Here is a 26,715-nt window from a genome sequence, read left to right as displayed (position 1 = left end):
CCCAGTTTGGCATGATACCAACAATCACCTGTAAAAGTTGTGGGAAAAGAAACATACTTAAAATGACACATTTTACACAAACCATAATATCAGTAGTTCTTAATGCATGCACAGATAGAAAACAAATTTGTGATTATTTCATAAGAATACATTCCATTAGAACCAAGTGCAGGAAGTCTTAGAGTGGTGGGTGGTGGTTTCTAAATTAGGTTCATGACAAGCTCAGTTGTGAAAATTTTGAGGCAAAAATACCATGATTGAGATGAATACAGAATAGTATGCAACAGACAAGTAAAATTGGAAACTACATAATTAGGAAAAACAAACAGCACACAAAAAGATTCAAGCATGACTGAGTTGCAACATTTTAGTTATTTGCATAATTAAGTAAGGAAGTTCAAAGCAAGCTATATGTTAAAATATTAAAAGTACTGGAAATGCAATAGCTCCAACTAAAAAGAATCTCTTGCTAACTCCTATTCAATTGTTTCAGATCCCGAATGATATGTTGTGTAGTTATTGCATTTTTTGTTTATTGCTCCAATTTTAATACTTATGCAACCCATAAAAGGAAATCACAATATATATGGGAAACAATTTGTCATAGAGAAATATATGAATAATAATAATATAGAATTGTTTATTCATAACTTACTGCTTGAAGTTTCTTTTTGGCTGCCTTAGCTAGTTCTGACAAGTCCAAGCTACTGAAGAGAAACATGAAAAACACAACTCAGGAACTTGGTCAATAAAACATGCATCGATAACAATATTACCTTTCAAATGGAACCTGGGTACAAATGCTCAGGATGAATCATTGACTCCATAAAACTATTCATTACAAACACTCAGAAATTTAGAATACAAGGGACTACAAACAACTGGAGATAAAAGCAATGCCTCAAAAGTTTATCTGGTTAAGTTTCCTTTGCAAAAGTATGTGACTCAAGAGATGGATTGGTTTTGGAACTGAAAGACTAATAGTGCTACTTAACAGTAATTTTATTCAATGACAACTTACAACCTGATATCCTGAGTATAGCAGCCACTGTTAGTAGGATCCTGTTAATGTACTGCTTTGGTGACCAGTTCAATTTGTCACTCATACATTTACAACAAACATATATAATTTAAAAAGTACCCATGCATTTCTATGCCCTTAGTTAAGGGTGAACAATACTTTGGATTAAATCCTGCAAAAAGGACATTTATCTCAATTTTTTTCCTACATAGCCACGTAATAATATTCCATCAGTTCCAAAAGTGTTTATAACTGAGTATGCACATTCTCTGTGACAATGTGCGTTTCCTTTCACTTCCCAAAGCTGTGCCAAAATAAGATCACTTCAAGATTAGTTTAAACTAGATAACAGAGATAATGTTGGGGCACCCTTTGAGAGAAAGGTAGTGCAGTCTGATGTGATGTACTTTGGAAATTAAAGAACAAAAACTCAGGCAACTGATGGTCAACATGGACTTTTTGTGTTTTTGTGTCCAGTTTTGTGCTGTGTGATTCCATGACACATTAATTGTGGTCTAGAGGAGTTTCCTGTGATAACTCTGAATTATACAGGGAAACTAATATATCCCCAAATTATGCATGCATGCTCCATCTCTCAGAAAGGGGATAATGGGGAGGAGATATAATTTTGCACATCAACTAACTGGCTCAATTGACTAATGTACTGTATAACGCAAGAGAAACTGTCAAACTAATAATAATCCTTCTAAAAATGAATAACAAGTCACTTGGAAAGTAATCATTTAAAATTAAATGGAGAGAAATACTCATAGCATTAATTACTAAATGGTTTGAGTCAAAAATCTGAAGTGCCTTGATGTCAGCTTTTACATTAATAAAATTACAACTAAGTGGTTGCTTGAAATATGGGCTCCATGCACACAAGTCTAAAGAAAAATCTAAACAACAATGTATAAGATGAGCATGCTCCAAATTACATTTTAGATTTGAATTTTGCTTATTTGAACACAAAAATAGCATGTGGTATACTCCTGAACACACAAAATTAACTTCTGATGTAGAATTAGCTACTGAGAGAAGAATCCTAGGGATTGCAATTGAAGGACTATGGAGCAGTTCAAGCAAATTTCCAAGTGAGTGAAAAGGGTAATTATAGTTATAAATTATAAGGAATAACTGTTCTTAAACAATACTGCAGTTTTATGATCCTGGATTCTTGCATGCACATTTGTAGACCTCAACTTTACATATAAAGCTATGAGCGCATTTACAGTATTTTTTCCTGTGGTGGTTAATGTAAATGCTTAAAAAAACTTGTAACACTTGTTGGTTGCTTGCATAACATTCAAGATGTAGTGAAAAATGTTTTCAGTTTAAAAGATAGTAAAATTTCTCTAATGATTATTTGAAAGTATCCTGAACAGAAGTAATAGAGAAACTCAATAAATTAGCTTCTCTAAGAAGATCTTCTTTTATGTTGCCAACTCTGCCTACTCCAGGAGAATGGTGAATAATTCTAGCTGCAAAGTATCACTTCTGTTCCATTCAAGTTTTCTTTTCTGATTCGATACATTAGTTGGGAGTGTATCTTCTACAACATCCAAACAAAAAAGAAGAAACACAAATTATAATCGTGAGGTTATGTTGCACTACTAGTATCAAAAGGCCAGCCTATGTATTGGCAGTGGAAACTGCATTTAGCCTGCAGCAAACAGCAGCTATTCTATGAAATGACAATATTATTGATTCAAAAGTTACAACAATAACATTGAAAGTTATTGAATCAGGAGTCTAAAATAATTTGGCTTACAAATTTTCAACACAGAGGTACTTCTTTCCCAAAGCCATTTAGCTAGGTTATAATTTATCTTTATTTTTCTCAACACCAGGGGTTCCCAACATTTCTTGTGCCACAGGCCAATACTATTAAGCAAGGGGTCCCGGGTTGAGAATCCCTGCTCTACACTTTCCTTCACTGGTATCTAAAGCATCTCTTACAATTCTGGTTTTTGAAACTAATTGCAAACCAATCACAGTTCAACATAGGAGGCTCATCCGTACTCTGCTGAATCTGCTCTCATAGTTCCTTCCTCACCTCTAACAAAAAGAAAATCACACCATGAATGAACAATTCCAAACTAAGGTCTTTATTTTGTTATAATAGTATACTTGACAGAAGTGTGACCAAATCTTATTCTTCACTTATTTATTGATTGATCTTAAAGAAATTTCTGTATCACCAAAGTGCTGAGGTATGTACAACCATAGCAAGTAAACAGGAGGATCTTTTTTAATTCCGAAGCTTTTGAACTTTCACTCCAAAAGAAATCACAGATGTGGTAGTAGTATAACAAGATTACAGGCATGTTGGCAAACAAAATATTTTCAATATTATCAAATAATTTAGATTGGTTAGTAGGGGGATGTTACATCTTTAGTTCAGTTACCTGTTCACAACCTCACACAAATCACATCTCATTTAAGAATAGGAGTGATCTTTTAAATTGTTTCATGAACACAGGGATCGAACTTTGATTCTCTTACATTCAACAAGTTTAAAATTTGGCTGGTTCATGACTTTTTTTAATATAGCGTTCAACTACAGCAATATTTCTAATCAAGTGATAACACTTGCACTTAAAAAGCTAACCAATTTATAAGTCATATTTAAAACTAACACTGCATTTATGTTTCTGACATGTTCAAGAAATGCCTTTTCCCTTTATCACCAGTAGATGCACAGCAAATAAACACCTGTAATTGTCCTCTTGGATATGAATGATCCATTTTAACACTTCTTAGCTTTCATTAGTCTTCATGGCATGGAGATTCTGGTGCCAAAACTTCATAAAACTTAGAACATTTGGTAATATTTTTGAATAAAAAAAATGGATTACACTGGAACAAAGTAAAGCATTAAGGATAATAACTTACAAAATTCCACTCAGTTTAAGATTCTTTTCTTGCAGAATGGGAAGGATAACATAACTGAAAGTGGGGAAAAAAACTAGAAAGAATGCCTGAGAATTAGATGGGAGGCATGAAGTGCTAATATCGCTATGTTGCTAAAAATAATAAAGCCAAATCTTACAACTGAGCTAACCTTTCACTTAAGTAATCAATACCGGACAGTAACACACCAATGAATAGCCCCTTAGATAAGAAAATGTTGGCTAGCTGTATTGTGTGCTATTCAATTCTGGATCTCTGCTCCTATACATTGCAATGCGAAGAACATCCAGGGGGTTATACATTTGCAGACTGACCTTCCACCAAGCCAAAAAAACAGTACACTATGGATTGCTCAGCTGTAGCAATGGGTGCAATTTGTATCTGGCCACTTGCTTTTACATTAAGCAGAGTTACTGCAACTAGTACATTAAAATGGCTGTCTTTGTTTGATTTTTCATTTTTGATGTAAACTTATGCATTTATTGACAATTTGGTTTTATATTTTTTATATTCTTAATTATTTTAAAAGGCTCAGATATACTGAGGCAGGAGCTTTGGGTATCAGTGACCAGAGTGACCAGACTCCAACTATAGAGTGGCTATAGAACCAAAGCCAATGCTTCAAGGTTGTGGTAAGCCTCATCTTCTGATAACCGAATTTTGATGATGAAGAGGCCTATGGTGGGAGTTTCACAGAAGCTCATTTAAAATCTTGCAATACCACACGATAAGCAATATCTCGTTATCATGATAGTCTTCAAGTATGACACTATGCAAAAGATTTCATAAAACAATCAGGGAAACTATGAAGTACCCTGGAAAAGTTGGACCATGACAAATTATGTGCAAGTACTTCACTTTGTTAGATAATCAATTTAAAACATCAATCAAGCACAAGCATTTTAAGTACCTGGTTACAGAAGTTAGGGTGGATGTTGTATTTTGGCAAGAAATAAACCACAGGCAAGCAGTACAGAGAAGTAATGTTCTATGTTTATGTAATATTGGCATGCTTCGAAAACAAATTGAAGATCTAAATGTAATGAAAATACCTCTGGGTCATGCATTTTTGCCGTGTTCTATTTTCCAAGGAATGCAAAGGAGGAAAAACAGGAAAATCTGTTAGAATAAGCAATTTGTGAGAACCTAAGAGTATTTATGGATCATCTGTTACTTCTCAGATTCAAGCTTGAGATAAAGATGGATAAAGATTTTAAAAACTCTGCTCAATCACTGCAATTTTGTTGCTACATTAATGTGGAACATAATAAAAGATGAAACTTATAGGCAATTACTGCAACAAAATACTGCTGTGATTATTCCATCTGCTTATATAAGAATACATAATGACAGCAGGAACTCATTCCATTTTATTTGCACTATAGAGCAACAAAGTGCATTGCTCCAAACTTTAGTTCATATGCAATGCAAACATATTTTGGTAGTATATTGCCAAAGTGAGACTGTTAGAATTTTAAAAGCCATTTATATAAACACAGCTATAAAAGTCAGGAATTTAAGATGCTCAGGAAGCTGTGGAATTAAAATAATAAATAATGTGACAGGATAATAAATTCATAAAACACACACAAGATGCTGGAGGAACTCAGCAGGCCAGGCAGCATCTATGGAAAATAGTAAACAGTCAATGTTTTGGGCCAAAACCCTTCATCAGGACTGGAAAAAAGATAAGTTAGAGCAAGAAGGTGGGGGGGGGGGGGCAGAGGAAGTAATACAAGGTGGTAGGTGATTGGTGAAACGTAGAGGGGGAGGGGTGAAGTAAAGAGCTGGGAAGTTGATAGGTGAAAGAGATAAAGAGCTGGCAAAGGGGGAATCTGATAGGAGAGTTTAGAGGCCTTGGAACGAAGGGAAGGGGAAGGAACACCAGAAGGAGGTAATAGTGAAGTGGGGGGGCAGGGAAGGAGGAGACAACTACCAGAAGCTCGAGAAATCAATATTCATGCCATCAGGTTGGAGGCTACCCAGAGAGAACACAAGATGTTGATCCTGAGTGTGGCCTCATCGTGGCAGTAGAGGAGGCAATGAACTGACAAACAGAATGGGAAGTAGAATTGAAGGGTGGCCACTGGGAGATGTTGCCATTTCTGGCAGATGGAGCGTAGGTTTTTGGTGAAGCGGTCTCCCAATCTATGCTGGGTCCCAAGACATCCAGGCCACACAAGGAGCAACAGATTCAGAAGATGACACTAGTCGACTCACAGATGAAGTGTCCGCTTACCTGGAAGGACTGCTTGGGGCCCTGAATGGCAGTGAGAGAGGAGGTGTAGGGGCAGGTGTGGCACTTGTTCCGCTTGCAAGGATAAGTACCAGGAGGGGTTATCAGTGGGGAGGAATGAGTGGTCAAAGGAGTCATGTAGGGAGTGGTCTCTGTGGAAACCAGGGGGGTGGTGAGGAGGGGAAGATGTGCTTGGTGGTAGGATCCTGTTGGAGATGGCAGAAGTTACAGAGAATTAAATGCTGGATGCAGAGACTACTGGGGTGATTGGTGACAACACGAGGAACTCTATCTCTGGTGGGGTGGTTGGAGGATGGGATGAGGGCTTTTTGTCAGAACCTAATCATCAGAATCACAGGAAAGGAATTAATTTAAATTAGCTCATGGCATAACCTTTCCTCCCCACAACCTCTTCCTAGAAAGGGTTTAATTAAAGTTCATAAAGAAATTAATTGTGTAAAGTGGTCTGCTTCTTTAAAAACTAATATACATTATGATTTTTTGTGCATAGAATAAGATTTTCTTGTATAACAAAAATGTTTTAGCTATACTTTCATTAATGCATTTAGAGATGTTAAATTATTTAGTATATTGGTTTAATAAGTGTGAAATAAAAGCAAAATGGTGGAAACAATGAAAGTGTGAGCTGATTTTCAGCTCAGCAAGGGAAATAGGGCATATGAGTTCAAGTAACAGAAGAAGCAACTTAACCTCTTAACCCATCAGAAAGAATGAAAATTCTGAAAACGAATCTGAAAGACAGGACCAAATGTAAATTCCAAGAAGTTAAGTTCGGTTCAGAAGATCAAGTTAAGAAAAATAAAGACTAAATTAAGGAAACAAAAGTTAATACGGCTTTAACATTAATGTTTAACTTCTAACCTTTTAAAAGTATTGTGTTAATTACTGTCACAATACTTCTAAAACATGTTAAAAGTTAAACACCTCTAGACTTGAAATGGCAAGATTTAACTTGGTTTAACTTGTATCCCAGATAAATACAGAAGCTTTGCATCATTCACAATGCATTTTACGGAAGACATGTTTGAGAAGTTAGTGGCAAACATAACAATTTTGGATGTTCATTTGCCACAGTCTTAAGTCATTCCACCATTTGTGCATAAATAATGGAGCACATAAATAGCCGCACTATTATATTGAGAGAAAAATCTGGCCTACTTGTTTGCATGATCATTAAACAACGAAATGCTTCACATCAACAAACTGTATATAATTGAATTAAAGAAAAAAACATGCTTCTGGCTTCTTTCCTTAATCCTCCAGAATGAGCATGCCAAACATATTTTCCCACAAAAATTCCCTTATTGAGAATTCTGAGAAAGAGAAAAAGCTTGTTTGCATACATTCTCAACCATTTAGGGCCTTAGGAACATTCTTCAACAACTTGAAAATGTTCTTCAGATGACATATCTGACAAAGTAGTTAAAAATCAGACAGTATTATTTGGTAAAATCTTCAAAATTTTGTTATAAATATGCATTTTCAGCAATTGAAAGCAATCCTCATGGATATTCAGTTTTAGTTATAAAAACCACAAGACATAGGAGCAGAAGGCCATTCTGCCCAAAGAGCCTGCTCTACCATTCAATCATGGCTGATTGTCCCACTCAACCCCATTTTATCTTCTTCCTGTAACCACTGTCACCCTGACTAAACGAGACGCTATCAAAACTCTGCTTTAAATGTATCCAATGACTTGGCCTCCATAGGTCTCTGTGGCATTGAATTCCACAGACTCACCATGTTGTTTAAAACAAGTTCTCACTGTCTCTGTCCTAAAGGGATAACCTTCTATTAGAATAGCCTTCATTAATGTTGTCAACTCCGCTCCTCTCCTCAAATTAATAAATAATAAAGGAATTGAAAAAAGTCAAATCACATTCTATTAAAGTATTGGATAAATGGCCTCCAGGGAAGAGATTTAGTTATGGAAGAGATTACTGCACGTTTGGTGATGCTACCGATCACAGGGGTAGTACCAGATTGAAGGGTGGCAAATATTATTCATTATTCACGAAAGGGAGAAAGGATAACCCTGGCAATTAGATTAGTGACTCTTACTTCTGTGGTATGCAAGTTATTGGAGAAGATTGCTAGATATGGGATTGACGAATATTTGGAGAAGCATAGTCTGATTAAGGATAACCAGTATGTGTTTGAGAGAGGCAGATCATGCCTCATGAGTCTGATTGAATTCTTTGAAAATGTGACAAAACACATTGATAAAGGTGGAGCAGTGAATGTGGTGAATATGGATTTTAGTAAGATGCCCCACGGTAGGTTCATTCAGAAAGCCAGGAGGCATGGGACACAGGAAAACTTGGCTATGTGGATTCAAAATTGACTTGACCATAGAAAACACTGGGTGATTGTAGATGGAGCATATTCTGCCTGGAAGTTAGTGACCAGTGGTGTTCTGTAATGATCTATTCTGGGACTCAACTTTCATCAATGATTTGGATGAGGAAGGGGATGAGTTGGTTGATAACTTTGCATATGACAGGAAGGTTGGTGGTGTTGTAGATAGTGTAGAAGGTTATCAAGGGTTACAACAGGACATTAATAGAATGCAGAGTTTAGTTGAAAATAGGCAGATGGAGTTCACCCCAAAAAAATGTCAAGTGATTCACTTTGGAAGTTCTTCTGGAGACTCCCTGCTTCCTCAACACTACCTGCTTCTCTGCTAATCTTTGTATCATCTGTAAGCTTAGTCACAAAGCCATCAATTCCTTCATCCAGATCATTAACACAATGTGAAAGCAGCAGACCCAACACTGAGCCCCGGTGAACAGCACACCAGCAGCCAAGCTGTAAGATCCCCTTATTCCAACTCTGCCTTCTGCCAATCAGCCAATCTTTTGCCACTCTTTCTTGTAAACTATGAACTCGTGCGTTGTTTACAAGCCTCATGTGTGGCACCTTGTCAAAGGCCTTCTGAAAATCCAAGTAAACAAGTCACTGATCACTATAGCACAGAAAAAGGCCCTTTGCCCCATCTAGTCTGTGACAAACTATATTAATCTGCCTAGTCCTGTCGACCTGCAACCGGGCAATTGTCCTCCTTACCTCATCCACGTATTGAAACAAATTTCTCCAAATGTTGACATCGAACCAACATACACCACTTCCACTGGCACCTCGTTCCACACTCTAATGAACCTCTAGTGAAGTTACATAGAAAACCTACAGCACAATTACAGGCCCTTCAGCCCACAAAGCTGTGGCAAAAATGTCCCTACCTTAGAAATTACCTAGGGTTACCCATAACCCTCTATTTTTCTGAGCTCCATGTACCTGTCCAGGAGTCTCTTAAAAGACCTTACCATATCCACCTCCACCACTGTCGCCGGCAGCCCATTTCAAGCACTCACCACTCTCTGCATAAAAAAAGCTTACCCCTGACATCTCCTCTGTACCTATTTCCAAGCACCTAAACCAGTGCCCTTTCATGGTAACCATTTCAGTCTTGGGAAAAAACCTCTGACCATCCACACGATCAATGCCTCTCATCATCTTATACACCTCTATCAGGTCACCTCTCAGCCTCCGTCGCTCCAAGGAAAAAGGGCTGAGTTCACTCAATCTGTTCTCATAAGGCATGCTCCCCAATCCAGGCAACATCCTTGTACATCTCCTCTGCACCCTTTCTATGGTTTCCACATCCTTCCTGTAGTGAAGCAACCAGAACTGAGCACAGTACTCCAAGTGGGGTCTAACCAGGGACCCATACAGCTGCAACATTACCTCTCAGCTCCTAAACTCAATCCCACGACTGATGAAGGCCAATGCACCGCATGCTTTCTTAACCACAGAGTCAACCTGCGCAGCAGCTTTGAGTGTCCTATGGTCTTGGACCCCAAGATTTCTCTGATCCTTCACACAGCCAAGAGTCTTAACATACTATGTTCTGTTATCATCTCTGACCTACCAAAATGAAGCACCTCACTCTTATCTGGGTTGAACTCCATCTGCCACTTCTTAGCCCAGTTTTGCATCCTATCAATGTCCTGCTGTAACCTCTGACAGCTCTCCACACTATCCACAACACCTCCAACCTTTGTGCAAAACAGCAAATTTACTAACCCATCCCTTCACTTCTTCATCAAGGTCATTTATAAAAATCACGAAGAGTAAGGGTCCCAGAACAGATCCCTGAGGCATACCACTGGTCACTGACCTCCATGCAGAATATGACCCGTCTACAACCACTCTTTGCCTTCTGTGGGCAAGCCAGCTCTGGATCCACAAAGCAATGTCCCCTTGGATTCCATGCCTCCTTATTTTCTCAATAAGCCTTGCATGGGGGACATTATCAAATGTCTTGCTGAAATCCATATACTTTACATCTACTGCTCTACCTTCATCAATGTGCTTAGTCACATCCTCAAAAAATTCAATCAGGCTCGTAAAACACGACCTGCCCTCACAAAGCCATGCTGACTATTCCTAATCATATTATGTTCATAAATCCTGCCTCTCAGGATCTTCTCCATCAACTTACCAACCAACCACTGAAGTTAGAAGTTCCCCTTAAACATTTTATCTTTCACACTTAACCCATGACCTCCAATTCTACTCTCACCCAACTTCAGTGGAAAAAGCCTGATGGCATTTACGCTATCTATACCCCTCAAAATTTTATTACCTCTATCAAACATCCCCTCATTCTCCTATGCTCGAGGGAATAAAGTCCGAACTATTCAACCTTTCCCTATAACTCAGGTCTTCAAGACCTGGCAACATCTTTGTAAATTTTCTTTATATTCTTTCAATCTTATTGACATCTTTATGTACGCCAATGTACCAAAAGTTTTCTTTATGATCCTTTCCACCTATAACACTACTTTCAAGGAATTATGGATCTGTAATCCCTGATCCCTCTGTTCTACTGTACTCCTCAGTGCCCTAATGCTCACTGTGTAAAATTTTCCATGGTTTGTCATCCCAACATGCAACACCTCAAACTTGTCTGCATTAAATTCCATCTGCCATTTTTCAGTCCATTTTCCATCTGGTCCAAATCCTGCTGCAAGCTTTGATAGCTTTCCTTGCTGTCAACTATGCCGCCAGTCTTGGTATCATACACAAGTTTGCTGATCCAGTTTACTACATTATTAGCTAGCAAGTTGATTTAGATGACAAATAATAACAGACCCAGCACTGATCTATGCAGCACACCACTAGGCACATGCCTACAGTCAGAGAGGCAACCATCTACAACCACTCTCTGTCTTCTTCCATGAAGCCAATGTCTAACCTCATTTACTACATCATCTTGAATGCCAAACGACTGAACCTTCTTGACCAACCTCCCATGTCAGACCTCCAAAACCTTGCTAAATTCCATATAGACAACATCCACGCTCATAATTTCATCAACTTTCCTGGTAACTTCCTTGAAAAACTCTAACTTTGGTTAGACACTACCTACCATACACAAAGCAATGGCTATCCTGAAATAGTCTGTCTATCCAAATGCGTATATATCCGTTCCCTTAAAATACCTTCCAATAATTTCCCACTAGTGATGTCAGGCTCATGAGCCTGTAGTTTACCAACTCAATTAGAGCATTTCTTAAAGAATGGAACATTAGCTATTGTCTAATCCTAGGGCTCCTGCAATTGCTGCACTAACCTCCCACCTTGTTAGGCCACATGAGTTCACCCGAATTTGCTTCAAGACAGTAAACACCTCCCTCCTCCTCGGTAATCTCCATATGGTCCATGACCTCACTGCTGCTTTGCATCACTTCTATAGACTGTATGTCTTTTGTCTATTTTAAGATGTTTTAGTCTATTCTATCTGTTATTTCCTCAATGAATTCCAACAGATTTGTCAGGCAAGATTTCCCCTCAAGGAAACCATGGTGATCTTGATCTATTTTATCATGTTCCTCATCTAATAGTCACCAAGCAAGGTAGATCTTACAGCAATTTCATGCAAATGTTGAGAATTTAGTCTGTCTACTTAGAGGAAAAATAACTGGTTGGAGCAATAGATGTTTTTATCTAACGCAAGGTTCAATCTTTCTACAATTTAATTTGCTCTCCCACTGTTTAGAATCCTCTTGGTTCTGCATCTGGCCCAACTGGGTTTGGCTTCCCACCCTGTGTTTTGCTGACCTGGGCTCCATTTCCTGCACAGCAGATTTTACTCCCCATGCTCTCTTTAAAGACATGGCTTACAGGAAAATCCATTATACTCTCCCTTGACACAAAAAAGAAACCAAATAAAGAGTGTGTTGGAGTGATAGGAGTAGTGTTCAGTAGTTCAGAAAAATCTTCCAGTCTGGCACCAAAGTTCCAACTCAGCTAGTTTATTGAGTTTTCCCGTATTAGTTGTTAAGATGCTGGCAAATATTAATTCAAGGGTCACTATCAAATCTTCAAATATCTGCAAGAAGCAGAGTTTGAAATGCAAACTTAGTAGTTTCACAAAACTTTTATATCACAATTTTAATATGTTTTTGTGCCTTACATTGTGAATGCTCCAGAGTGTAATCTTAAATAATTGAAATGGATCAAAAGTAGGCTCCAAGGTGAAAAGGCAGTTCTAAGTCAGGTAGTTACATTAAGTCTTGTTTCTGGCAATAAATGAATCATTAGAATTCTCATAAAGTAATAAAAATCCTGTTTTAAATGTTACTGTCGGGTAATTAGGTGCACTCAAATAACATTTTGCTTGTAAGGTTGTTTGCCGAGCCTGGAGGTTAGGTTGCAAACATTTTGTCACCAGTTGAGGTGACATTATCAATGTACAATTGTGGCCGATGGTGAAACGTTTGTGACCTGACATCTAGGATTGGTGAACAACCCTATAAACAAGCAGCCAACCTGAGCTACCAATCTTCTCTTATTTCAAGCAATCAAGTAATATATTCTGCAACAGCTGATGCCTTGATGCGGCTGCTTATACAGGGTAGGGGAAAGTGGGGATTTGGGCTGCTAACTTTTTTCTGTCATTCATTTTTTTGAGGTTCTGTATACCGTGGATGTCTGGGAAGACAGTATTTCAGAGTGTATACATTCTCTAATAATAAATTGAATCATTCGAACTGTACTGGATGTTGCCAAAGAACAGTGTATATTTTTCTTCATGGAGTTGTAATTTTGGATGACTTTTCTCCTTTCTTCATGTTTTCAATAATTTTAGGCAGTTCTCAATTTTTTTTAAAACCTTTTCTCAAACAATCAATATGTTAAGCAGACAACTGACTAAAAGTTTTCATTACAGTCACTTTTCTAAATGAGGGCTCACTTTTTGATACAACATGACACCAGAGGATGTGGCTACTTACTTCTAGCCAGTACTAGTAAAATTCTGAACTAGCAATTCATTTTGAGTCAGAAAATTTTACTTTAGTCATCAGACTTCATTGTATTCTTTCGCTAATAATAATAATGAGCATTAATGCTTAAATTCTAATCAGTACCTGAAGACACCTTGGGGAAACTATCCTGTAATGTTAAGGGTAAAAGGGAGAGAAATAAAGCCTGGGAGGTGAGATGAAGAAAGGGGCAGTGAGAAAAAAAAAATGAGATGGGACAATAGAGGTTGGCTTTTTTTTATTTTTAAAATGCTGTATTTAAATATCTTCATGCTTTACTGCTGAATCTCAAAACATGTTCTTTACTTCTACAACTTTGGTTCCCTGTTCAGCTATGAATAATCCATAAAGTAAAAATATTGTTAACTTATTAACAGGTAATTTATTCCACAACTGTAATGGATATAGCCAGAGGACAATGCTTTTTTATCCCTCCATGCAGTTCTTGCTTGGTGCCTAATTTATTTTTTGTGCCTTTCCTCAGTTTTCAATAATTTTAGGTGGCTCTTGATTTTTTAAAAATTTATTCCATAATCCTTTCCTTTGGTGCACAGACTGATGTGCTCTTATGATTTGTTTTAAGAAGCCCTATTAAAATCAAACTGGCTTCATTCCACCTATGCGACCATATAGCTTTTAAACATGTCAGCTTTAAAAGGAAATTGCTTTACTGGGTGTGTTGATAATACAACTTTATACTCACAGCACCCTCTACAGGTGCAAGAATAAGCTTGGTAAAATCCAATCATTATTTCCATATATACATTACCGGTACACCTCCACAGACCTTCAGCAAGGAATTTTGTTCAAACATCGCACTAGTACTTTTTAAATGAACCTCATTTTTACTGCATATAACCATAACTACTTAATATTCACATGCACTGAATCATTAAGGCAGGTTATTTCCATCCTATTTTTTCAAAAAGCCTTAGTTTAGCATTATTAAAATTTAATCTTTCAAAAAAATTTAGATGAGTAATCTCAATAAGAAGCCTGAGTCCAACATGGCAATAATGAAGTAACTAGATTGCTGTAAAAACACAGATGCTACATAAGTATCCTTTAGGAGACAAAATCTACATCCCACTTTGGTAAAAGTACAAGTACAGACCCAGAGCAATGTGCCTGTGCATTAACTACCCCCACTGTCCAAGCAAACTGCTTAGTATCTATGACCAAACAAGAAACCTAGCACTAGGCTAGATTTTGGATTTGGACTCAACAAATCGTGTGTGGGTCAGTCTAGCCAACACTGAAATTTTTTTCAATAAGTTATTTACTTGCACTGAAATTAGGAGTTCTTTCAAAGACTTTTCAAGCAAAAGCCTGCCAAAGTCATAACTACATCTCACACCTTTCTACAGTAAGGGAGAAACAGCTATGCTCAAAGCGTGTAAGGTGTATGCTATAGTAGCCATCAAAACAAACAAGGATTAACTTGCAAATAGTTCACAATACACAATAATTTGACTTGAAATTACAAAGACAGATGTATAAACAAATATTACCTCTGAAGGGGGCAGGCTACCAACTCACAATGGAAGTTCGCTTAAGAGATGTCGTTTGGAAACCAACGAGGCAATGAAACACCTTTGAGCACATTGGACAAACAGGCAACAACAGAACTATGTTAACTGACACATCAAATCAAGCCTTAGAGATCTTGTTTTGAAATATTTCACATCATTATGACAGAGATCAAGGTTTAGACTGTTATTGCGCTGTTTCTGGATTTCAGTTCAGCACTCAACTTGATTGTCCAGCAGACTTTAATGAACAGACTCCTAATCCTCAGTCTAAATACACCACTGTCCAAATGGGTGTTGAACTTCCTAATCAACAAACCTTAGTCAGGATGCACAATGGTTCCTCCTTCCCCTTCATCCTCAACACTACTGCAAGTGCACATCTTGTGTAACCCCTCATGGTTACAGAACACATTCTACACAAGCAGGAAAGCTCAAACACCCCTGCTTTCTGAGACTGAAGAGAGCTGGACAACCATACTCATGTCATTCTACAGATGAACAGTAGAGAGCACCCTAACAAGCAATGTCACTGAATTGTACAGAAATTGCGCTGCATTGGTAAGGTAGACTGCAAAATGGGTAGTCATAACTGTCCAATGCATACCTAGCTGCAGCCTACCTGCCATCAAGAACATAAATACAAAAAGGTGCCATAAAACAGCTAGTAACATCATGAAGGATCCCACCCTCCCTGTTTGTGGACTGCTTGCCTGACTCCCATAAGGAAGGAGGCTATGTAGCATCTACACCAGGACAACCAGACTCAAGAACAGCTCCCTTTCCCGAGCAGCACCTCCACTCATTAAACCAAACCTCCACACCCTCATCATCACTATTTTATCATTTTCCTGTCAGTCACTTTATGTACAGACACCCCTGGGTCTAACACCAATCACTTCATGGACATATAATTAATGTGTATGGGCTGCCTTATGTATTAATATTTATTGTGTTTTTAAAAAATACCTTTTCTTTGTGTGTTGCATCAGATCTGAAGTAATAATTATTTTGTTCTTAACACTTCTGCACTGGAAATGACATTAAACAATCTTGATTTTTGCTATTTAACAAGTCAGGCATGGTCACATGATCATTTGAAACTCTACCTCATGGGAGTGGAAGCTAGTCTGTGTACACCTTTTAAAGCAGAAGTAGATAAATCTCTCATAATATATGAAAAGTTACCATGGACATATGGGAACGAAGAGCTGAGATAATGACTAGATCAGGTATGATTTTGTTAAATAGAGTAGACTCTAAGGGCCAAATGATTTACTACTCCTGCCTACTATGCTCTTTAGATAAATGAGACTATTGGTGCCTGCATGAGAAGATACCTAGACAATACAGAACCATGAACTAACATGAAGTCCCAGGTGATGACCATTTCCAAAAAGAGAGCAGAAATGATCACCTTGTGACACGATGATCATTAATTTCCTATCAAGACCCTTTGATTAGTTGAGGAGATGCTGGTATTGAGGAGGGAAGAGGGAAAATTGTAGTCAGGGCATATGAAGCAGAAAGTGAACCAACCCAACCACACGGTCAACTTTGTTCAGGATTTGTGATTACTTAAGAGAGACAGGTGAACAACAGGATAATCTCCACTTGCTAGAATTGTGTTTTTTTTTAAATTCAAGAGGTCAACACCATCTTTAACCAAACAGCCCATGTGGCAATGCCCACCCACCTAAACATACTGTCTTTAACAAGATGACCACAGTTTACTATCCACAAGTTTTACTTCCCAGCACTACTTCAACAGCTCTACTCAAGCTCCTACAGTCTGCCTCTTAAGCCAAACATCATCCTCATGAGGAAGCATACTATTGTATCACAAACAAAATGCTGTGGGAACTCAGCAGGCCAGGCAGTATCTATGGAAAAAAGTCAACATTTCGGGCTGAAACCCTTCATCAGAACTTGGAAAAAAAGATGAGAAGTCAAAGCAAGAAGGTGGGGGGGGGGGGGGCTTAAAATTAAAACCAGTTGAGTTATAGGTGAGGATACGAGGAACTGTATTCCTCAAGTGGTGGCAGGAAGATGGGGTGAAATGAAAGAGATGCAGGCAAGGGGAGCTTTGATGATGGAGGAAGGAAAGCCCCTTCCTTTGAAGGAGGTCATCTCATTCATTCTGGAATGAAAAGCCTCATCTTGAAAGTAGATGCGGTGGAGATGCAGGAACTGAGAGAAGAGGATGGTATTTTTACAAGTAACAGGGTGGGAAGAGGTATAGTCCAGGTAGCTGTGAGAGGCAGTAGGTTTACAAAAGATATCAGTGGATAGACTGTCACCAAAGATAGAGACAAAGATCAAGAAAGGGGAGGGAGGTGTCTGAAATGGACTTGGTAGATTTGAGGGCAGGGTGGAAGCTGGAGGCAAAGTTGAAGCAGCACCGATGCAGTTGATGATGTAGCGTAGGAAAAGTTGGGTAGTGATACCAGTGTAGGCTTGGAATATAGACTGTTCAATATAGCCAACAAAAAGGCAAACACAGCTAGGACCCATGCGAGTGCCCATGGCCACACCTTTGGTTTGAGGGAAGTGGGAAGTATGATTTATCACTGGAACTAAAATATTGGAATTCCCTAACCGCACAGGGTATCAGCACACCTTCTAAAAGATAATTGGTGATGGCCATTCCTACATACCAAGTATGAAGCAATATGAAGCACAGATCCTGATATCCATGAGAAAGGAAGGGTAAAGGTAAGGAAGATGGAGACAATTAATCAACTCCAAGGTTCCATGTTACACAGACAACTTCTCAAGTGTTCCTGCTAAGATGTAAATTGTACATTGATAATTGCATTATCTAATTTAAAAATCTACTGGCAATATTAGAAACTAAACAACTACGTATTGGTATTTGTATATTAATGCATTAAGCATTTACATACTGCTCGCTTTTGAGCAGTAAATCTTCAGGATAATTTACCCTCATGATAAAAGAGGAACTGCTGTGACAGTGCAACACCTCTGAAGCAAAGGTCCAAAAAACACAAACATATCAGAATCGTTTCAAAACATCTTCACAACAAATTATGATATACAAGTGCTTAGATTGGGAGCTCCATTTTAATACGAAACTTCTTATCAAATTTAGTCACTCCAGAAAATCTTAAAGCATTAGCTTGCAGAGAATAGAATGAATACCAGTCAAGTAAAATCAAGTATGAAAAATGTTAAGCCATGTTTTCCAAATAAAAACCTGCATTCCTAACCACATAATATCAAAAATGCTGAGAATACCAAGGTTGATGCTATGAGACAGGTTTACTAGTTTACAGATGTTACTGATGGTAATGGGGAGAGCAAAAAAAGAGGTATGTTAACTGAAAACAGAAGAATTAGAGATTAACTGTTGCAAATTAAAAGCAAATATTTGAACAAAGGACAAAGACCATTTGCAAACTGTGAGATTTGTTTTGAAAATATCCAAGTGCCTAAAAGACAACTATTACAACTTCAGGACAGGTTTAATATGTACGAAAAGGTGGCAAGTCCAATTAAATATATTTTGCAGTTACACGGTTAAACATAGCCCTTCTAATTAATTTTTTTTCTTGTTAAAATTACTAACACCTGGGTGATCAGCAGATATGATCACAGGTCATGGGCAAAGCCGATTTTGACCTAGATACCGGGTATGAACAATATTAATATTACGCTGTGATTTGATTTCATTCACTGGAATGGCTTTACTGCTCCCAAATCAAGTATGACGGCTGGTTTAAAATTAAAACAAAATATCAGTTTCTGCCATCAAGCATGCATTTCTATGGTTCAAATACACCAAAAGAGCTAAGCAGGTCAACAAAAACTTAAAAAAAAATATTAGTTTGCTTCTACAGAGAGTAAACTGAAATAAGTGTTATTTAAAAAAAGCATCTTTGCTAGACTGTTATAAAGTGCTTTGGTCATAAAAGATGTAGAACTGTTAGAGAGGGCAAAGATAAAATACAGTAGATGTTGTATATGTCAGGAAATTCTGAACTGGCTGGACCCATTCTTTTTCCAGAAAGATATATAACTAATCAGATTGAAATTTAAAAGATCAGGACATCTGGAACGATGTTGAGAAACCTTTCCACTTTCAGATGTAAAAGGAAGGGTGCAAAAGGGAATTCAGGAGAAAATAGTTCTCACAGAGAGTGATTAAAGTGGGAGCTTACTAGCATTTAGAACAGTTGTTCTGAATAATATGAATAGATTTAGGGATTTCAAGTACAAAAATTTTCACAAGGAAGATAAGAGTAGAAGAATATAGTGATGGGGATAAGCTAAGGAAAGGAAAAAAAACTCGTGGATTAAATACAGGCAGGGAACTCTATTTGGTAGAATGCATTGTTGTGCTGTAACACTTAATACAAGCAAGCATTCAGAGAAAATTTAATTGATAGGTTGACTAATGTCAAGCAAAATTCTGAAAAGAAAACTATTGCATTGCTACTGAAAACAAAAACCACTTTCTAGCTCCTTGATGGAAACAATTTGAGTACTCAAAATCACTAATACTTGTATAGATGTTACTGATTCCCCCCCACCCCATATGGAGTAAGCAGATTTAAAATGTAGTAAATTAAGTGGAATTTTACTCAAGTAGCTGTAAAGTTACACAAGTAAAAAATCCACTTCTTTTACAGGGCTGGAGTAGCAAAACAATCAGAATGGAAGACAGGGTAGCACACCAAATGAGAATACAGAAGTCAAATTGGCAGTTATTCATAAAAGCACTTACTTTATGAATATAAATACTGTTACAGATTAATGTAATGACCTAGAAATGTGCTGAAATGAGAAATTATCAGTATTGTGCAAAAGTTTTAGGCACATATAGATAGCTAGGGTGCCTAAGACTTTTGCACAGTCAACTTGAAGTGGAGAGCAAGTTTGTAAATCTGGCAGGAGCAAAGGATGTTAGGAATGGTGAGGGTGGAGCGGTGCAGGAGGGCTGTGGGACAGATGGTGATGAAGGAGTGACAGGGTCGGGGTGGCATGGGTGTAGATATACCCATCCCAGAAACACCAGGCAAAGTCATTTCATTCCAAACAATTGGTTTATTGATCATTACAGAATGTCTCTCTGGTGCTTTCTTCTCCCTTTCCCAACTATGATTCCCTTCTTCCTGACCCCTTCTCACTCTCAGTCCACAACAGTGACCCACATCAGAATCAGGTTTATCATTCACTTATGTCATGGAATTTGCTTTTTTTTTGAAGCAGCAGTACAGAGCAAAATATAAAATTACTACAGTACTGTACAAAAGTCTTAGGTACCCTAGCTATATATATGTGCCTCAGATTTCTGCATAGTACTGTATATCTACAATAAATTTTTACTTGGCCACTGCTGATGCATCACAATTCTCAAAACCCAGTCAACGTAGAAGAATAAACTTTGACATAATATGATAGACAATTGGCATTTACTTACCCCAAAATATAACATACATACAAGTCTGAGGGATTGTATGCCAGTATGAGTATGACTGTAACATTATCACCTGCACAATTACAGAACTTCAAAGTGTTATATAAACAAGACCAATATGACAACGAATGGAACAAAGAACCCCAGTCAAGCAGATCAGTCAAAGCTACTCATGAACTTCCACAAGAAAATCAGGTGTGCATTTTTATGTGCATGTATTTGACATGCTTTTCTTTGTTAAGAGTAACAGGTAAATTTTAGTGCTGACTAATCAGGTGCGGAAACAGATTAAAATTTCCTCTATCACCACCATATTGAATATGGGAGCATTGAGAATTTCAGCACCACTGTAATCAAGAAATCCATTCTCAGAAACTTCTCTGCACCAATTAGAAAATGATCAATGACCAGCAATTTAAGAGTTTTCCAAATACAAAAATGACTAGATTTATGTATAATTTTATTGGAAAAAAATCACTGTGCAAAATTCAATTGCGAGAATCCACATTTATAACAAAAATGAATATAGTGGAGGCCAGAAAAGAAACAGATCTACAAAATTCTGAGACAGGGTTATAAATGAAACCAAAGTAAAGTAGAAAACAGCAAAATAAAAAAGGTAAAATAAAATAGTAAAACACAGAAAAGGTTTCAGCTCTCAAAATAAAATTTTTAGTATTGTGAAAATGAGTGCATCTGTGTCAATGAGATTGAACATATACATTCTTAATTAACTATTAATCCTTCACAAATAAAGCAAGATGGAGTCTCACCTATCGGCCATTTGGGGGATGACATAATGCCCATTTTTGTGATCTATGGAAAAAGGAGAACAAAAACAATGTAGAGATAACAATGCACCAAGGGGAATGTCTACATAAAAGTGTCTATTTGGTGCTTGAGCAAAGAATCCTTGGAGAAATATACTGATTTTCAGGTTCAGTGAAAACCAAATAGCATTTCCCACTGTTCTTGAAGCAGATTGTTCAACATATACAATTATTAAACATCAAAACAGGGCACTATTTTAAAAAGATCATAGCCACATTAATTTTATCTTAAGATATTTGACTCATTTGGCCAAAAATTTAGTAAATTTCTGCAACTTATAATCTACAGTATAGATTCTTACAGCAAGATGGTAGACAAAATTTTGATAAAAAGAGAGCTGATTTAATATTAAATTTGTTACGACACAAATGCTTGCTTTTTTGTAACTTGTATGTCCCAGAACTAAGTGTGTTCTGTTTTATGTTGACTCTAAGGATGCATTTATTGCAGCCTTTTTATTAAAGAATTGTTGTCAAAGTGATCTTTGAAGACAAAACTGTTTACTTCTGCTTGCTACTAGGTACTGATGGATTTTGGTTTTAAAACTGCTATAGTCCTTATGTTGGTGATGGCCCTGTAGGATGATGTGTAGAAAACTCCAAGATATTTACAACACCATCAAAATAACAGCAAAAGTCAATCTGCAATACCAACAACATGAAAGAAGATGGAAGCAATAGCAATTCTGCCTTTGCAGATGGTGGAAGTTGCCCTGCTGAAAGGTGATGTTCACATAATTAGGGCAGGATGCAGCAGTGTCTTTTGAAGATTGTATATGCTCCAATAAAAGTCTAACAAAGACTTCAGGATTATTTGCTGGGGGAGGATGCAAGGAGGAACGGAAATCTGGTCTGGCAGCACGTCAAACAAGTGGAGAGATCTATCCAATATGGTAATAAGCTCTCCTAATATTATTGCAAAGTCCATATGATAATCAAGTCACCCATCACACTCCTCATAAACCCTGTAGTAGTTAGGGATGAGGCTTTGAAAGCTCAGGACACAATTTGAAAAGTACAAAGAATTCTCTGTCATAATTCTCAATTTCCTAGTGTAAACTGTATTTTGTAACTCTCAGCCTCTCCAGGTAAAGCTAATCAATTTTGTGCAAATTTAAAAACATTTCAATGTAGTGGATGAATTGTTACAGGGGATTTAGCCAAGATTCACAAAATAGCTGCCAAATGTAATATTTTCACTGATGGTGAGCACAAATTCCAGTGATTTTAATAAACTAAATCACATCACAAGAGATTCAAGTATAATGAGATAATGCAGTCTGCTTTCTTGTGTTTTTCATTGATTCTGATGTTTTTTTAAAATTGAGAAATTGAATTTCACATCTTTCATGGAAGATAGCTCCTCATGCCACAATAAGTAGAACCAGTGACTTGAAAAATGTAGCCTCTCATAAAGGTGTCTCGATTTTGTTATAAGACTTGACTGTTATGGAAGATACAAGGTCAGAGGTAACCATGGGAGTTAGGGGCTCAATGTGACAATGTGATACAATTCAACAACCAGTAATCTGAGTGTTAACAATCATAAGATGGGTTCATGACAAGATTTCTAGATACTGCAAGTTCACCCTGTAAGCACTGCAGCATGGCTCTGATTTACCTCAAGTGGTATGTATAAGCAATGCTCAAGATACTTTCCAGAAATGTATTGGTGGTAATTGAAGAGGGGTTGTGCAATCACTTAAATTCAAATTCATCTTTAGGATTCCATATGCAATTTTTCTTACATTTATCAGCAAAATACTTCTAACACCCATTAAGAAGTATTTTCTGCCCTCAAGAGTAACTGCTTAATAAAACCTCAGGAGTATGATATATGGTGGCTGTTGTTTGGACTAAAAATCCTAGGCTCATGATCAAACCCTAGGTCTGCAGTTTGGGAACTTAAGATGCAATTTAATGAACGTGGAATCAGGAATGGGTGTCTTAAAAGTACCTGACCACAAACAAAACAAGATGGTGCACTAAAGGTTTGGGGTGAAGATCTACAATTCTCACTCAGTAATGGTCAATTTGCAAAAATATCTACAAGCAAGGCTGTTGACTCTTAAATGCACCTCTGAAATAGTCATTTCATTTTGAAAATACACAAATGCCAGCTTTATCAGCAATGCTCACATCCTGTAAATGAATACCAAGAACCATGCTAGATGATAGTTTGGAAGCAATGAAATTAGTGGAGCGAATTCTCTTAAGCAATGAGATGAAACTTGGATACAGCAAAAGGCTGCATCTACAAATGACATTCAGTCATTTTTTTGAATTAAGAGATGAACTTGTTTTTGTACAATATCAGCAAATGAATTACTATAACAAGAACAAAAGAATCTTTAGTGTTCCACACAGTTATCTAATAGCCATATTTATAAATAGTAGACTTCAGATGATTTTGTAGAAATGACTTACCTGGCCTCCGCCCACAAAGATAAAATGCTAATCTGTCTGTAAGCTCATATTGACACTCTACCAGTCTGTCAGCAAGCTCATGGTGATTTGCTTGTCTACAAGATTAAAAAAGTCATAATTAGCCAAAGGAACACAAGAACAAGAGCTCACGGGTTCAGATTCTGTACATTAAATACAGCATAAGGTTTAATTTTTGACATAATAAACTTTTTATACATTACTGTGAAAAAGTCTTAGGCACCATAGATCTTTTATATGGTTTTAAATGGCACGGCCTCAACAGAGTCCTGATCTTAACTCACAGAGGCTGTCCGGGATTACCTGGAGAGACAGACGCAAGTGAGACAGTCAAAGTCTGCAGACATGTGGTTAGTTCTCCAAGATACCTGGAACAACCTACCAGCTGATTTTCTTATAAAACTGCACAATAGTGTACCTAAAAGTATTAATGCACTTTTAAAGGCGAAGTGTAGTCACACCAAATATTGATTTGATTTAGTGTTTTTTTTACTGCCTACTGCTCTTTATAGTATTTATTTGATATTTAGAAACCTTCATTTCATTATTTTTGAAAGCATCTTCGCTTTACTAATTTTTTTTACATGTGCCTAAGACTTTTGCACAGTACTGTATATAGGTTATTAGTTAAACCATTAGTTAAATTAGTCTACCTTTTTATAAAATTTAGAAAATGCCACAAATCCAGAAGCAACAACATGCTTGAAATATGGCCAGAGAATGCAAGATGAGTTAGTTCTAGACCCAATCTATTTTAATCCCAGATGCTGACTGACCTATCAGTTTAATTTCTGGACCACGTTAAGATAAGGATTTCAAATGAAAGTAATCTGAACTGTATGGAGTTTTCAAGATGTTTTTACATAATTATACAAAACAGGCTCTGTGCCTGTCCCTAACTTTTTTTTGAAAACTCAAATAACCCACAGATAAGTCAAAATTGGCATTGATCCAAGTGGTGCCATTAAACAATAGCTTCATAGTATCTAAATTAAAAGGGTCTTAACCTCTACGGTAAGAGCCTTTACAATCAAACAATAGTAATTTCATTTCGGCAGTACAGAAGACCTCTAATCTGAAAAATACTAAGACAAAGCAGACTATGAATGGCTGTCATTCCCACTTTCTTCTACCCCATATAAAGAAATTGCTTTTGTACAGAGTACTGACTTATGTATTGAGGGAACAGTGTGCTCTTAAAAGCAGTATCATTTTTACATTCTGCAAAACTATGACTTCCAATGGGCTTTTGTTCCTGACCGGAGTTTTGTTATAATAAGTCAGTGCTGTTTCTCCTAAATGTGAAAGGCAAAAACTTTGGGATTTCAACGAACATAATTTCATAAAGAACCTATAATGAAACTTCCATAATAATGCTTTCTGACTAAACTATTTCTATTGCAAAAGCATTAGACAGAATTTAATAAAATATACACAACAGTACAATCTCTAAAAAGGCTATGGAAAGCACTTGCCAACAGCATTGCCATTCCTTTCCCATATCTTTAATGCAGTTCCTTTCTAAATCTTTTTATTAATATTAGTAATATGGACAGAATACAGATGATATATTGATAAAAAAATTACCAACATACACATTCCATTACATATGAAAAAAAACATACATAATAGTTACAATATAAATAGTTTACCAAGACATAAGCCATAAGATATATGTATGGACCTAGTAAATCTAAATATTTCATAATGTATAATATAAAAAAAAACAGAAAAAAGAAAGAAAAAAACAAAAAAAATTTTTTATATAATGCAAAACTAATCTAATCTAATAACTATAACTAATAAGTAATATAAAAGAAAGAAAAACAAACAAAAGAGAAGGAGAAAAAAATGCAGTTCCAATAAACAGTATATCTGAACCTACTTCATAAAAAAAGAGCAATATATTATGGCATCAAGTTAAACATGACATAAGTGTGTAATGATTGAGGATATTTGTTCCACTCCACTGACCTGGCATAATCTATTGGCGTTCTACCATTAACATCAGGTGCTCCAGGATCTGCACCATAAACAACCAGAAGTTCAGCTTGATGTATTTGTCCCGCTTTGGCAGCTACATGCAAAGGAGTGGTACCTTTCTCCTAAAGAGTAGAAAATCAAAACTATTTAATTTTATTTATTTTTAAAAAGTAAACAGGAACTATTATACTGGCTTACTTAAAGAATTGCTTCATTTTTAAAGCTGCATGCATAGATTCAGCAGTTGACATCATCCCATGAAACATTTTGCAGCATCTTACACAGGACTGAGCAAGTAAAAATTATGCTAAGTAGCACTTGGAAGTCAATTTCTCAGAATAAAGAATGACTAAATTTGAAACAAATTACTGAAATATTATTAATGCCATCCAACACAAAGTAGATGCATGTGGAAATGTCACACTTGATTCAAGGAGTGCTTGACAAAAGGTTGAAGGCATTTCAGCAGTCAAGGAGAGGCTTTTACTCTGATAATTGCTATTCCCATAATAGCCCAATAGTCACCATACCATATAAATGATAAAGTCAGTCTGGAAGACAATGTTAATTAAATTTAGTTGAAGCACATTTAGGGCCAATGAAATAACCTAAGATGGTGCTTGAAAGTTTCTAAATAGAATTAAACTTTAAAAGGTTAATTTAATAGGACTATGTGGAATTAACTTAACTAAACGGCCATACCAAAGAGCAAACACAGGAACAGACTGTGTCTTAATCACTCTACGTTCATCACTACTGAAACCTAGATGTCAATTGTAGAAATGTGTTTAGATTTGATCAGGATTGACTGTGCTAATAGAACAGAAGCCCAACAACTTTGTTCATGAAATAGTCATTGAAATTTCTGGAACCATTTTTGCAATTTTCAGAAAAGAATGGTAAATACGCTATACAAAAGTAACCATTAGTTTGCATGTAAAATTACAAACTTCACTACTGCAAGGCATT

General features: G+C 36.8%; 1 protein-coding gene across 12 annotated transcripts in view; it reads right to left on the bottom strand.

The window, feature by feature from the left end:
• Positions 1–26,715, bottom strand: part of git1 (G protein-coupled receptor kinase interacting ArfGAP 1) — a 248,970-nt gene that overhangs the window by 67,622 nt on the left and 154,633 nt on the right. For 10 of the 12 annotated variants that reach the window (XM_059973326.1, XM_059973328.1, XM_059973332.1 and 7 more), the window contains exons 6-9: positions 25,738–25,868; positions 23,746–23,840; positions 21,262–21,304; positions 656–707 (exon numbers count right to left, since the gene is read on the bottom strand). In XM_059973326.1, the coding sequence (XP_059829309.1) occupies positions 656–707; positions 21,262–21,304; positions 23,746–23,840; positions 25,738–25,868 (321 nt within the window). The remainder of the gene's footprint in view (positions 1–655; positions 708–21,261; positions 21,305–23,745; positions 23,841–25,737; positions 25,869–26,715) is intronic. The other 2 variants (XM_059973327.1, XM_059973330.1) reach the window with 1 other exon arrangement.

The sequence above is a fragment of the Hypanus sabinus genome, chromosome 6 (genome assembly GCF_030144855.1).
Source record: "Hypanus sabinus isolate sHypSab1 chromosome 6, sHypSab1.hap1, whole genome shotgun sequence".
In the NCBI taxonomy this organism is placed as follows: Eukaryota; Metazoa; Chordata; class Chondrichthyes; order Myliobatiformes; family Dasyatidae; genus Hypanus; species Hypanus sabinus.
Note: the sequence above shows the minus strand (reverse complement) of the source record. Positions and strands in the feature narration are given on the sequence as shown.